We start from the raw sequence: 14,333 nt of genomic DNA, 5'->3' as shown, positions 1-14,333 counted from the left end.
ATCTAGGGCTGAATCATTTCATTCTTGCAATACTTCACCAAAGGATTCCAGATTCTTTACATTACAATACGAGGCAAGCCTTATGTGTTTTTAAGGAGCTATGGAAACAAATGGGAGGAATATTTAGTCTGCCATGCACTTCCTTCTGATAGCTGTAAACCTTGAAGTTCTCTTATGGTCTGAATCACGTCCCTCAGAGAGGCCCTCGTCTACCCCAGATAAACAACTTCCCTCCTCTCTCCATACTCTCTCTCACACTCCTCCTGAGCTGCCAAAACAGGAAACAAAGTTGTAAATACAAAGAAGAAGGAGGAATGTTGTTCAACCCAATTTTGTGTACAGGATGTGGAAGATGTGACAGTTATTTTTTAGGATGTGCTTTTTTTTTTTTTTTTTATCCTGTCTAAGCTTGCACCTGCAGGATCATGTCCAGCAGTTATTGCCCTTGACAGTCTTCCTTTCTCTTTGCCGATTTCTTTGTCTCACGCCAGGCACGGTGGCAGCCATCGCCGGCCTCCACCCGGGCCAGTGCATCATCAAGGTGAACGGCATCAATGTGAGCAAGGAGAGCCATGCCAGCGTCATTGCTCATGTCACTGCGTGCAGGAAGTATCGGCGACCTACGCAGGTAAGACATGAGGAGAAGAAAGGAAAGGTAACAGTGGATAAACTGCGGCGTAAACCCAACTAGACAGTAACATGTTTCATTTAAGGGATAGTGTTATAGAGTGTTAAGGGTTATAAAACACAAATTTAACACATGCCTCGTTGTGAACGTCTATGCGAAGCTGAAAGAATAAGTAAATTATGCAATCTTGGGAGAAAAACTAAATTCTTTCCTTCTGTTATGCTGGATTTATGTTTGAAGTCATGCTTTTGGATCGTAGAATGATGGCTGGTGTGATATTGTGAAATATGTGTTGATCGATTTGTTGTGCCACGGAGAAATGTGTGAAGTCGCAGAGGTGCAAAAGAGCCGAGAAGATGGGAAACAAGCAGTGGTTACCCGTGAGAATAAACGTAGCAGAAAGACCTCCTCGCTCCCGTTTACCTTCCTATCGCTCTTTCTCTGTCTGACTCCATCTTTCCCTCTCTTGGGTCATTACACAGAAATAATAGTAGTTTTGGCTCCTCTAGCGCTGACCCCTGGCTCACAGCAGTGGGCTTGTTGTGGGAGACTGGCAGTCTGGAGAAAGAGAGGAGGGACGGGATCTGGAGGTGGCCGGGGCTCAGGATGGGTGAGAACCTAGCAGAAAGAGAGAGGAAAGATGGAGGAAAAGAAGGGGGGATAGGCCAGACAGCTTCATTCCTTTTTTTTCTGGGAGTGTGGTTCACAGCAGGCAAGTGTGGGAGCAGCGAGCGAGCTCAGTCCACCTGTTAAAGGTGGGAAACGGTGAACATAGAAACCCCAGGGTGTGTGTATGGTGTGAATTAGTCTAGTGTGTCATTATAATTGAACCCCGTTGGGACTTAGGGAGCTTAATGATGCACTGCAGTGTTCCAAAACTACTGGAGATCTGGTTTACATCAAGTACGGACTCGGAGGAACCGCCCTCTCTCTCTCTCTGTGTCTTTATGTGTGTTTGTGTGTGTGCGGTTGTACACGAGAAGACCACAGACCAGTAGGCAGGCACAGCATGCAGCCTTGGCAGAAAACCCAGTGTGGGCTTGGGTGTGGAGAACAGACAGATATACACAGACGTTGCACAAAGACACACACACACACTGGGCTGTGCAGCACGCTAGAGTGGGTTGATGAGATTGGCATGGGTTTGCTTTTGTGGCCTCACCAAGCACCATGTTTCCATATGTTTGTGAAGGCTTTTCACTGTATGCTCTGCCAAACCAACTGTGACACTGTACACCATATCTGGGCAGAATCAGCTAAATATGCTGCAACAAAGCCCAGCCTCGGCTTGTGTACTCACGCACACACTCCGCAGAGTTCTGTGTATTCGGTTATATTGTTTCGAGTTTCCCATCTTCTCCAGCAATAGAAATACCACCTGTTAATGACAAGTGAGACTGGAGGGATGATTGTGATGCTACAGTAGTAGTAGTATTTGTGTTGACAGTTGTGCACATGTCCAGTCAATTTAACTCTAAGTAAAAAGACACAGATGTATTAAAGTTAACATATGTAAAAAAGAAAAGTCTGTTTCAAGTGTTTCTTAATAATAAGAGTCTAAGTGAAATCTTTATTGGATTATTTATGCAGCAAGATACTATTAAGTGGGTATACAACAGCAGTGAGAGCGCCCAAGAAGACAACCAGAAAACCAACCAGAAACCCGCCCCTGAGGAGAACGGAGACGGCTTTGAGTGCAAAGTAGAAGGTGACCACACACGCTCACTCATTTACAAACTACATGGGAGTAACTCATTTAGCGAAAAAGAAATTCCGCTCAAGGTGTCTGTAGATGTAACACAGACTTGTTCACAGGCCCGTCGCCTCCTTCGGTTAACAAGTGAGTCGCAGCTCCGAACAGGCTCATCTGGAACGTGTTAGTCTGAGAACAGCCCCCTCCTCTGGCTCATCAAGTGTTAATTCCCCCCCTACAATTTATGGATCCCAATGAGAAAGTAAAACAGGAAAGCTATTCCCTTCATAGCAAACAGCTCCGGAGCAGGATTTATTGCCACGTTAAGTCATCGCGTTAGCGTAGGGCCGGTTAACTTAATGCTCTTGGAATTGCTCATCATATTTTTGGAGGGAGATAGAAGAAAGCCATGAGCAGAGGGTCTTTCTGTGAAATTGTCCACAGATTTGGTGGTCTGAGGCCTCCTACAGTGCTGAGTGGGATGATGAAAACACTTGCAACACTGCAACTGTGCGCTCCAGAACATAATTAGTACATAATTTTGGGAATTCATGCATGTGTGCCACCTTCTGCAAGTTAACTGAATATGTCGTATTACTGTTCCTGTGTTTCTGCAACGTCAGAGGTGATGGACAAGTTCAATACTATCGCGATTATTGATGGGAAGAAGGATCATGTAAGTCTGACAGTAGACAACGTCCAGCTGGAGTACGGAGTGGTGTATGAGTACGACAGCACAGCGGGCATCAAGTGTCATGTGCTGGAGAAGATGGTTGAACCCAAGGGATTCTTCAGCCTCACTGCTAAGGTACCGTGTTCTTTGAGTTAATCCAGGACTTTACTAGGATGAATGTAGGAATTAAACTATTCGATCTAATATAAGGCATATCTTAAGGATGGAAAAAGGAACCTTATTTTTGTGAAAATTAATGAAAGAGTAGGATAGTTTGGGCTTTGCTCGTTGAACATCTGGTTAGGTGTTGGGTTAATTATGTGGGATATTTGGAAATAGTCATTTTGGCAATTCAATAAATTTTAATGGCATTTGAATGTTTTTATTTGGTCCAATTAAAGGCAGCAAACACAAGATGTAGATTCAATTTGTGGTAACTACTTGGTAATTTGGTACAGTGGTAAGTTAATAAATTCTATTGTTTGGCAACATTTACAGTTAAATCACCCTATAGTTGCTGTTATTCCTTAATTTGATATGTTTTCCCTTCATAGAGACTATTTATCCAAAATCTAGTTGTAATACCTTTTATTATTTTAGTTGATTATATGCTTAAGTGGAGCTTTTCCCCACTAAATTTGAGTATAATGACATACATTACACCGATCACAAGTACAGCTTGATTTTTGGGGCTTTTGGTATTTGTTCTTGTCAAAATATGTTCCCATTAAGTGCTCTTTTTGCTGGTTTTCACCAACTTTGCTGCTTGCATCGTGGTAATACTTGATTAAAAATTCTAAAAGTAAAATTTTGTGTATGTCCTAAATGTTAGGATAAACATTTGCGCTAACATTTGGGCATATGTGAAAATTAAACATGGTATTGTTAATAGGCAATTACATGACAATGTATTTCTGGTGGTTTTGCAGAAAGTTCTCGTGTAACAAACTGCTTTATACAGGGAGTAAATAAGTAAAGTAATACATTTTAAGCAAGAAAAAAAACCAAATAATTTAAATCTTTTTTTTTTTTTTTTTTTGAGTAATGAACCCAACACAGTCAACTAATAATTAGCTCAATCCATAAAGCAAGCATGTTGTTCTGGCTGTGACATTATGTTAAAACAGAAAGCGGGGAAAGAGAGGGACAGTTTTTATTATCTTTTAGTTGATGAATTTTGGTGTTTATCACCGCAGAGCTGTGCCTTGCTTAATGGAGGATAACAATCAGGACATAAACAAACCATGGCAATGCTTTGTCTCTCAACAGGCTCGAGAGGAGCAAGAGAAAATGATTATGACAAGTTATCAGTTTCCTTTGCATAGTTTTACTGTTTAAATGCGAGTAAGATCTCAGTCAGATTTAGACTGATCATTCAAAACAACTTTGTCATGGCCTTTTTTCTCCCCCAGACATGAATTCCAGTGTATTTGTTTCATCTTTGAGTGCTGTGGTGTAGTTTGAGATGCTTGATGTTAGTTAAAAGTGACAGCTTTATTTTTTAGTCATGTTAGCTCCCAGCTGGATAAAGTGCATGCTTTTTACATCCCAGCAGTGATACTCACAGAATGATCATTATTGATTTAAGATACACAGAGGAGAGAGGATTCACACAGACATGGATGCACACTTGCTGGTGCAGAAAATAAAAAAGTACTTTGCAGGATCTTTTTGCCAAATTACATGATGAACAACAGCTCTCATGTTTATGATGTATTAGCCAAGATTACAAGTTGGGTGCATGTTTTAAATTGATGTAGAGTTGTAATTCTTTTGTTCCTAAGGTCTTCAAAAGCTGCTTCTTAAATGAAACCCAGTGGCATACATAAAATAAGACTCGCCCTATCCGCTTGCAGTGTGTAGTTTCCCATTCCAGTGAAAGTAAATTTAGTGTTATTATAAACATCTGCCCCAGCATTCCATGTCGTCCTCTGAGATCTGTGCGATGTTGAATTTTAATGTCAGCAACACTGTCGGGGTGCATGGCTTGTCTTGTGCATCACTCTCTTCCTGCTGTTACATTTCCTCCCCTGGTTTTCTCCCTCCTCCACTGGGCATCTCATTAGGAAGACTCAAAGATTTGTTTCTCTTATTCCCTTCATATCTGTTCTCTGATCTGTGAAGTCAGAGTCTTCTTGCATACAGCATCTGTATCGCAATCTGGGTGTATCTCCACGGATTTATGAGTAGCACAAGGAGATTTTTGATATTCAAGTTTTACTGCACATGAAGTGCTGCAGAGAAATCAGCCCTCCGGCCAGATTTAATTTTGTTATCCCCTGAATAAGGAGCTTGGTCATTCATTTACATCCCATTAGTTGCTCCGAAAGGGATTTTTTAAAAAGCATTTGCACACCAGTTCATCATCCCTGTCTTTGTTTACCCTCTCTGTGACCAGATCTTGGAGGTGCTGGCACGTAACGATGACCTGCTGGTGCAGATGTGTGGCAGGCTGAGTTCCAGCTGTGATGTGATCCCCGAGGAGCTGCAGGTTCGCTTCAGTGCCATGTATGGCGAGAGGGTGGAACACATCAACCGACGCATCACCAACTACAGAAAGGTACGTATCTGCAGCTGCTCTGGTAAATAATACAGAGGCCTTTCATCAGCCCCTCTTGCTCTGGATGGTGTTTCTCTCCACAGTGAACTGCATATGTATATTTTTACACAGCTTGGAAGCATGAATATTGACTCTGTCTTTTGCAATTCTCAGTAGATTGACAATAATAGAAACAGGATGCAGCTGGTGTAGAAATACCACTTTTGCATAGTTTCGCTGTGGTTCCACACTGTAATTCTGTTGCTAAAAGAAAACGTGGAAATCCTGCTGAAGTAATTCAACATAGATGCAGTGTGATAGACCTTTTATAGTGACCTCCACTAATAGACTGTATAAAAGAAGTGGATGTAGCCTCTGGGGTCTGAAAAGTAATGTGGAAATGCCTTAAATCTGCAGTTTTTCCAATGATCACTCCACTGGTTTGAAAAAGAAGTAAGATTATGAAGAAGTGTATGAGAAAATGACTTTACTTCTCACTTTATTACCTCAGTGAACATTTTCCAAATTAGTTTATGGACTCAGTCGTTTGTTTCAAATCATCTCCAATACAAAATGATGCTTGTTTTGTAAAGTGTGGTCCCATTTAAAGAACAAAAGTGGGTGTGAAGCAGGGTATGCTGTAGGCCGTGGCTCCATTGTGGTTGACATCTTGCTACCATGGCGACATGTCAGGATAGAGGCACAGCAGTACATATCCATGGCACTATATAACATTTATATTGCTGTAAAATGGTTTATTCTGTGTTGTCCATGTTTTTATTTTAGTTTAATAGTATATTTCCAATTTGTGAAAGTAAGCTGTAACATTTGGGTCACATAAATGTTATATTCAGAGTTAAGTTGTACAACAAGACGCTCCAAGGACTTGCTAGCCAAGCCAACTAGCTAGCACCTGTGTTAGCTGGTAATGTAGCGTTTGCTATTTTAACAGTGGTGACAGCCAAAAATGCCAAACTCCATCACATCACTTTGACCACCTTCACTTGTTTTACACAGTCTCTGCTTCCACTGCACTGACTAAATAGAACTTGCATAAAGAACTTGGGCGAGTGAAGAAAACACTGTGAAAAGGCATTGATGCCTCTCATCAATGCTTGTTTTGTCCTTGTGCTTACTGTGTTGACATCAACATGTCAAAGTGCATCAGTCCAGTAACTCGCTGCCAAACGCCGAGCACCACTATCACAAGGCTGCTGTGCAAAAACATAATCGGTTCTCACTGACCTACAAGAAATATTTAGTCAAAAAATATGTGTTTGACTTCCAAACTTGTCATTGATTATCTGAATGTGTCCACAATATGCAGTGTTATCGAGCGCTTTGTTTGTAATTAGGTTACAGCTGGTTATCGACGGATCCAAAGTGTTTCCATCACTTTTCATTCACATGTGTCTATAGGCAAAACAATTCATGCAAGTGTGCGTGAGAGGGACGGGGAGAGAGGAAAAGATCTGACTCAACATTAGAGCGGGCCTTGGATTAATTAGCAGTCACTTATAAATATCCCTGCACAGCCACAGCCAGGACTTGTTGTGTAAGATCCCCTCATGCACCAGAGCATTCCTCCTCAGACCCCTAGAGAGACAGGAGGGTGGAGAGAGGGAGAACCGAAGAAGAGGGGGACAGGAAGATAGAACAGAGAATGATTACAAAAGAGATAAGAACTTGGGGGCTTGGAAACAACTGACCTGAGCCATCTGGAGGCAGACAGGAGATGTGGAGGTGACCGTTTGGTCTCTAGAGAAGGTCAGTTCATTGTCCATCTGGAGATCAGCAGCAGCAGCTTCATACTTGAGAAATTTGAAATAACTGAAGAGAAATGTTTGTTTTAAGTTCTTTTTTTAATATATACATCATGTTATATTTGTGTTGTCCGTCAGCCCAAGTTGCTAAAAAGTTATCTAATGGATTATAGCATTCAAGACAGGTTGCAGGCCAGATGATGGAGGGTTCAAGTAAAGTTTAACCAACTTTTGCAAAGAAAAAAATGCGCTTATGATATTCAGCTCTATTGGATCAAAGCAAACCATCTGACTCCCCTTGTATTGTGCTTTGTGTAGTAGGTTAAGGGAGCTTCTTTGCATTGCAGAATTGTGGTCTAGTTATGTCTCTTATACAATTTCAATAAGAGTCAATCCACCTGGGACGATATTTGCATTTATTAAACACTTTATACAGCATCCATATGCTGCAAACTTGTCTCAAAGAATCTTTCTTTAATTAGAAGCTACATACTTTTTAGGGAAGAATGTGTTTGATATCACTGTGGTAAAAGTAAAACCACAGTTTCAACATATGAACTTACTTTCTGTATGTTACACGTCAAATCGCAATTACAGCATGATGATATGAGCTGCTAGGCACCATTTAAACACAGTTCATATCAATTTAAATGATAAAGGGTTATGTTGGAGTCTGGAGTTCCTCACATATGCGAGCAATGATAATCTCATGAGTCTGTCTTAAATCTTTGATTTGGTTTGAATATCTGAGCTGCCACATGAAAAGGAGGAATGTTGAAAATGTACAGTAATGAATGTTTATGCTTTTCTTCTCGGGCCAGCTGTCTCATATGTAAAGGAAAACAGAACATCTAGTTGACAGATATTCTCTGCTGTGTTTCACATGCAGACTTTTATTCTTATTTGGCTGAGGTATATATCAGCTAAATAATGCTGAGACTTTTGAAGCCTCCCTCTTCTAAAATTGTTATTTCATTGTCTCATCTCTAACAGCCATTTACCAGCGGTATCAAAGATTTGCATTCCCTGTGGTAATTGCAATTATAGTGCAAAATCCCTTCTTATTTCACATAAAGATTTTTTTCTCTTTATGAGCTACAATAAAGAAAATGCATACATGAGCAGACTTTATCTCTTATCTATTGGTGTGTCTTTTGTTGTTTGCATCAGTTTTCTCGGGTACTCAAGAACAGGGCATGGCCTACTTTTAAGCAGGCCAAGGCTAAGGTGTCCCCTCTGCATAGCAGCGACTTCTGCCCCACAAACTGTCATATCAACGTGATGGAGGTGTCCTACCCTAAAACTAAGACTTCTCTGGGCAGCGCATTTGGCGTGCAGCTGGATAACAGGAAGAACACTCTGGAGAAGGGAGGACGCAGCGGTGCTGAGCAGGGTGAGCAAGGGAAACACATGCACAGTGGGATCATTCTGCATGTTTTTCGAAATTGCCACAATTTTAACTGGTGCGTTTCTATTCAGGTAAACTGAACCCCATGGTAAATGTGCAGCACACCATCACAACTATGGCTGCACCGTCAGGTCATAGCCTGGGCCGCACGGAGGGCCACGGCCTCCGTTTCCTGCTCCGAGAAGAAGACCTGCTCACTTTGGATTCATATCAGAAACTCCTCTACAAACTCACCGCCGTTGTCAAGGAGATGGAGACACATGGTGGACATATTCATGAGTAAGTGCATGCCTTTGCTGTCTCTGCACCTGAGTGATTGCATTCATTTAGACATGCAAATGATCAACTTGTCAAACATAAACACACGCACGCACGCACAAAGACCACACTTCCTTATGTGCACAACCCTTCTGCAAATCATTTCTATGTGAGTGTTGTGTTTTTAATAAACGAGTTTGAACTTGAGGTTAATCTGTTCGAACATATTCCTGCAAATTGCAAAACAAAGCGTGAAAATGATGTTTTTTTTGCAACGCTTCAAATCGCTTTTTTGCTTATGACGGAAAGAAGTACCCTCCCACTGATTCCATTTGATTTGATTTGAAATGTCCTTTGAAAGCAGATTGCCTCGTGTAACAAGCTGTAACCTTAGCAGCCTGCGTGGTCAATGAGCTGCATCTGGCTCTTGGTGGGAATACATGTGGATCATTACTTTAGCACCTGTGTGTTTGCTGTGAGTGTGTGGAAGACGGAGGAAAAACAGAGCGGAGTGAGTTTGCTGGGTTTTTTCAGCACATTTCACACTTAATTTACATTAAGGATTTAAAATGAGATAGGGTATGTATGTGTTATATCGCTCTGTACTCAGCATGGTTGCCAGGTTTATTGTTTGGAAACACATGAGGCAATGGAAAGGAAATAGGAAATGCTGCTCCAGTCTCCCCCCTTCCACCGCCACCACCAAACAGGAAACACAATCTCAATGAAGAAGGGTGTGCTATTAGACCAGGTGCCCTCTGGAAAAGCCATTCACTAACACTATCCCACTGATAAATGCATGCACACTACAGACACGAAGCCTTAATAATGCACATAATAGAATCTATTTCTCAGTAAAATGTCCAAAAAAAGAAACTTTAAAGTTACAGAGTTCTGCTGCAGTAGTTTGCAATTATTAGCAGACAGCTTACTGATTATGAAGTGTGTGATGAATCTTTAGATGATCATTTGATTGATTTAGCCATTAGGAGTCCCCTCAGCTAAGGCGGCAGTGTTCAGAGAACGACATTAAAAGTTTGCTAGATGGAGCGGAGCTGTCACCTAACCGCGCTAATAACGGGAAGAGTCCACAGCAGGGCTCGTAATGACGGAGTCTGAACAAATTTTGTCATGCTCCTGTCAGCGCCAATTAGCTTGGTCACATGCGCACACAGTCAGATAGTCCGAGACACATCTAGGAAGGCGATGGTAACCTTTAGTATCCGCTATCTGTTCAAACATGCAGACTTCAGGAGCTTGTTAAAGGCGACCTGTGAGGGTTTAACAGCAGTGAAACTAATAAATTATAGTGCTAGTAGCTGTCTGCACACACTGCTGTGGCCTCTGTGGGTGTGTTGAACCTTCCTGAGCTCTTCATTAGATTAGTTTGCATATTAACGTGTTTGCTGACTGCACAAAGGTCATTACTACTACAACACACGACTCATCCTCCCTTTCAGTTCCCCTAGTTTAGTTTAAATCACTGTCTTTTTGTTTAGTCTCATTTTCTCTGTCTTACTATCCACAGGATCTGCACACATAGACACAGGCGCTCTTTCCACTCTGTGTCTCTTTCTTTTTCCGTTTTCTGACAGCGCCGCTTTTTAATGATATAATAATGAACTGAAGTGGCTGTTTCGTGTCTCGCATCAAACACACGACCCTCACATTCCCAGCATGAAAAGAGGAAGTCTGCGGTACATTCATAGTAGATTAGAAATATCCTCGAGTAATTTAGGAACAAGGAAAAAAAACATGTAGACATAGCAGCATATTACATAATGTCTTGGCTGACCCTCGAGGAATTCATTTTGAGGCAGCGACCTGTAAACTTTTGTCTCGAGGCCACAGCGACGGGGTCACAGCTGTGTGAGGATATTCCCGGTGACGTGCTTTCTATCGACACCCCCTCCCTTCCTGGATCACATACCTCCCCGTCTTACTTTCCTTCCCCATTTTTGTATGTTTTCTCATTCTGTGCACACTATACTGAACGTCATGACCGCCAGCAGTTTGAGAGCTATAGGGTCCTCGGACTCGTTTATCTCGCTATTGATCCAAACATTATGCAAATGTCTCACCACGAAACAGCCTGATGTGGGGCTTTGTAATGCAGATGCGCTTTAAGATGCAATGACGGCGATTGAAGTTCTAATGGTTTAACGCGTCGAAGTGGGTTAAAGAGCTTCCCGTGAGAGATTAAGAGATCTTTCTGATTTGTTGCGATAAGCAGTAGTGTACTTTGGCCTGCTCTCGTTCTCTTGTTCTCTGTTTTTTTTTCCAGTTTTTTTCTTCTCTCTCTTTTGATTCTTCTGTGATCCAGTCATTGTTATTCTGCCTTGCTCCCTCCAATAGTTTTCGCCCCAAAGGCCCCAAACTGCGCTCGCTTCTTTATTAACCAGTGGCCAATCACAGAGCCCAGACAGCTTCTCCATGGCGATGGAATGCCACTCTGCTTTGGACAGGCATTGTGATGGCTGCTGGAGTGGACCATAATGAGGGCATCATTGTGGCCTAGTCAGCCTGTGGATTGTAGAAAGAGGGTCAGTGGGGGGAGAGAGAGGGGAATGAAGGGAGAGGAGAGGTGTTTAAAATCATAAAAAAAAGAGGCATTAAACTGAGATGCATTGGGCTGGCATGACAGAGGCAGGCTGTTTGTTTTGATGCAGCTCCGACTGGCCTCTAGCGGCCCCTCCCTCTCTGCCTCCGCTCGAAAATGTCTCGAAGGCCGATGCCATGACACAATGGAAAATGTAAGCGGACACAAATTAAAATAAGCCTGAAATGTAAACAGACATCGCGTGTCAGAATGCGTGCGTGGGGAGAGATCAAAAAAAAGTCCAAACCCAACATTTATTGGAATATGGCTTTAAATGCCACCATGTGTTGCTGCAACTGTGAAAATATCCTGTCCGGCCTCTTCCTGCTCCTCTGATAGCAGCCTAATGGAATACAAGCCAACGGCAATAGTGGGAGGGGAGCTGATCTGTGCAGCCGAGTTGCAGCGTGTTGACACAGCTGCACCTTGCTACGTGTTGTTTGAGCCTATTAATATAATGTGGATCCGTGACCGTCTGAAGCTGTTGTGCGGAAGCTAAACACAAACAGGCTGGGGTTTTGCTTGGCCCACTTAATCAGCTGTTGTGCGTACTGTACATGCTTGTATGTGCAGTTTGGAACGTTCCACTTACTGTGCTGGGACAGGGGTAACAACTCTCTGTGTGGAATTAGACCGGTCAAATGAGCTGTTTTTATCATGCTGTCTTGCATTAAGTTTGCATGAATATCATAGTTTTAAACAGTCCCTCCTCTTTTTCTTCTATTTCTACTTCTCTCCTTGCATCAGTCTTCTTTCCTCCATCACCCATCCTCCAGCATCAGAGGTGAGGACCCCTGAGAGCTACATTTCTGCCGAGAGTGAAGGAGAGAAAAGTGAAAAGAATGGCAAGAAAGTTTGTTTTAATGTGGCAGGAGACGAGCAGGAGGACTCTGGACACGACACAATCAGCAACAGAGATTCATACAGGTAAAAACTAAAAAAAAAAACTAGATAAAGAATAACACTGAGTGAGGCTAAATGAGTAGAAAAGCTAAATTACAACACAATTAACAGGAGAAGCAAAATAAAATTAAGAACTTTTATATATCTCATACAAGAAATGCAAGTGCATCATTGAGTTTATATTAGCCATACAGTATTTACATGCAGTATAATACAGTATATCATTTGCTGTATGCACTTTTAATCACTTTTATCGTCTCTTTCTCCTAATTTCTGACCAGTGACTGTAACAGCAACAGAAACTCCATCGCCTCCTTCACCAGTATCTGCAGCAGCCACTGCAGCTCCTACGTTCACAGCGATGAGATGGACTCAGGTACACAAATGCAGCACAGTGGACATGAGCAATATTCTTCTCCACTTCCATCTTAATAGTAAATGTGTTCTACACTTTGAAGTATATAACCTAACCCTATGAACCCTCTGAACCCCAAGCTGCCTCTGGGTATTTTATATCCTCTTGACACATTTTTACTCACTGTGGGCTCATTTGTCGCTGAAATATAAAATCCTGCACCTCCTATAGGATCAGCAGAAAGATGGCTGGAATTAGAGGGAACTCAAGAATGTTTTGTGGAGTATAAAGTTATAATAAAGTTATATATGAAGCTATAATGTTATAAATTGTATAAACAAGAGAAAACAAAGTTTAATTTTTTTTCTACAAAAATAGAAAAACCTGCAACCACGTGTACAACATTTTCAAGTACTCACAGGTGTCAATAATACTGAAAGCATATTTTTTTCCATACTTGTCTGCCATCAGCTCTGTGTAAATGCAGCGTGCAGTTCAGCCAAAAACTGCCTGAATTTTTGTCCCATGACTGTTGGTCATAGAGGAGTCACTAATGACTTTACTGTTTGTGCAAAGAAGATTTTATTTATTTATTTATTTTTTACAGAATCTGGTTAGTTCAAACAATTTATATTTGACACATTTTTGAATCACAGTTATATAATAAAGTGATTTTGATGAAAAATCACAACTTTAAGCTTAGATCTGAATCATTTAAATAATTTTGCAACTGTTGGAAACAATTTTTTTTTAGTTTTTACAGTTTCTGACTCTGATAAATGGGTTGATATTTTTATTATTAGTTTTATTTTTTTTTTAATTATTTTAAAGATAACCTTTCTTTGAAACCTGCTGGTTTTGGCGTTCAGAGGGTTTTCTGTATAACATCTGTATGCATGGCCATGTCTATCACTAACACACAGCTGTGTACACACATTGCAACTATATGCAATGTCAGATATTGCAGTTTTTTCTCTTTATTCTAAAAGCTAAAAGAAAACGAAGGGCAATAAACAGACACTCATACTGGATTTACTGTCAGTCCATGCTGCGTAAACATGCAGGTGTTTAATCCAGTATAATTATGGACTAATAGTGACAAGTTGTAATCGCACCACTGCAGGAGATGAAATGCCCTCCAGCGTGTGGCTGTCCCATGATAAGCAGAAGAAACTTCACAGCTTTCTGGAGCATCTGTTTAGCCAGGTGGGTCAAGCGTCTTTACTGCCCGGTGCTGTTTTCCTCAGATCTACCAGAGAACTCTTTATTGATTTATTGATCCCCTAAGGAATACATTTACCTTTACTGCTGTCTGGGTAAAGTGAAAGCTTACTTATTGTACTAGATAATATAGTGTGACACATTTCAAGTCACCCTGATTTACTTAATTCAAGCATGATTTCCAAGCTCCACATTTCATTTAATGTTTTTAAAGGTCAGATGTTTATTTAAGCCTTTGTGTATGGAGAACAGGAATTGTGAATTTTCTTGACTTGTGCTCAGGAAGGACAAAT

General features: G+C 41.3%; 1 protein-coding gene across 1 annotated transcript in view; it reads left to right on the top strand.

The window, feature by feature from the left end:
- prex2 (phosphatidylinositol-3,4,5-trisphosphate-dependent Rac exchange factor 2) overlaps positions 1-14,333 on the top strand; it is a 92,012-nt gene that overhangs the window by 44,081 nt on the left and 33,598 nt on the right. Inside the window, exons 20-28 of the mRNA XM_023276120.3 lie at positions 492-628; positions 2,219-2,336; positions 2,945-3,129; positions 5,393-5,554; positions 8,467-8,689; positions 8,776-8,983; positions 12,309-12,488; positions 12,746-12,840; positions 13,943-14,025. Coding sequence (XP_023131888.2) covers positions 492-628; positions 2,219-2,336; positions 2,945-3,129; positions 5,393-5,554; positions 8,467-8,689; positions 8,776-8,983; positions 12,309-12,488; positions 12,746-12,840; positions 13,943-14,025 — 1,391 coding nt within the window. The remainder of the gene's footprint in view (positions 1-491; positions 629-2,218; positions 2,337-2,944; positions 3,130-5,392; positions 5,555-8,466; positions 8,690-8,775; positions 8,984-12,308; positions 12,489-12,745; positions 12,841-13,942; positions 14,026-14,333) is intronic.

Source organism: Amphiprion ocellaris, chromosome 22 (assembly GCF_022539595.1).
Source record: "Amphiprion ocellaris isolate individual 3 ecotype Okinawa chromosome 22, ASM2253959v1, whole genome shotgun sequence".
NCBI lineage: Eukaryota > Metazoa > Chordata > Actinopteri > Pomacentridae > Amphiprion > Amphiprion ocellaris.
The sequence above is the reverse complement of the archived record's forward strand: the minus strand, read 5'-3'. Positions and strand labels throughout refer to the sequence as shown.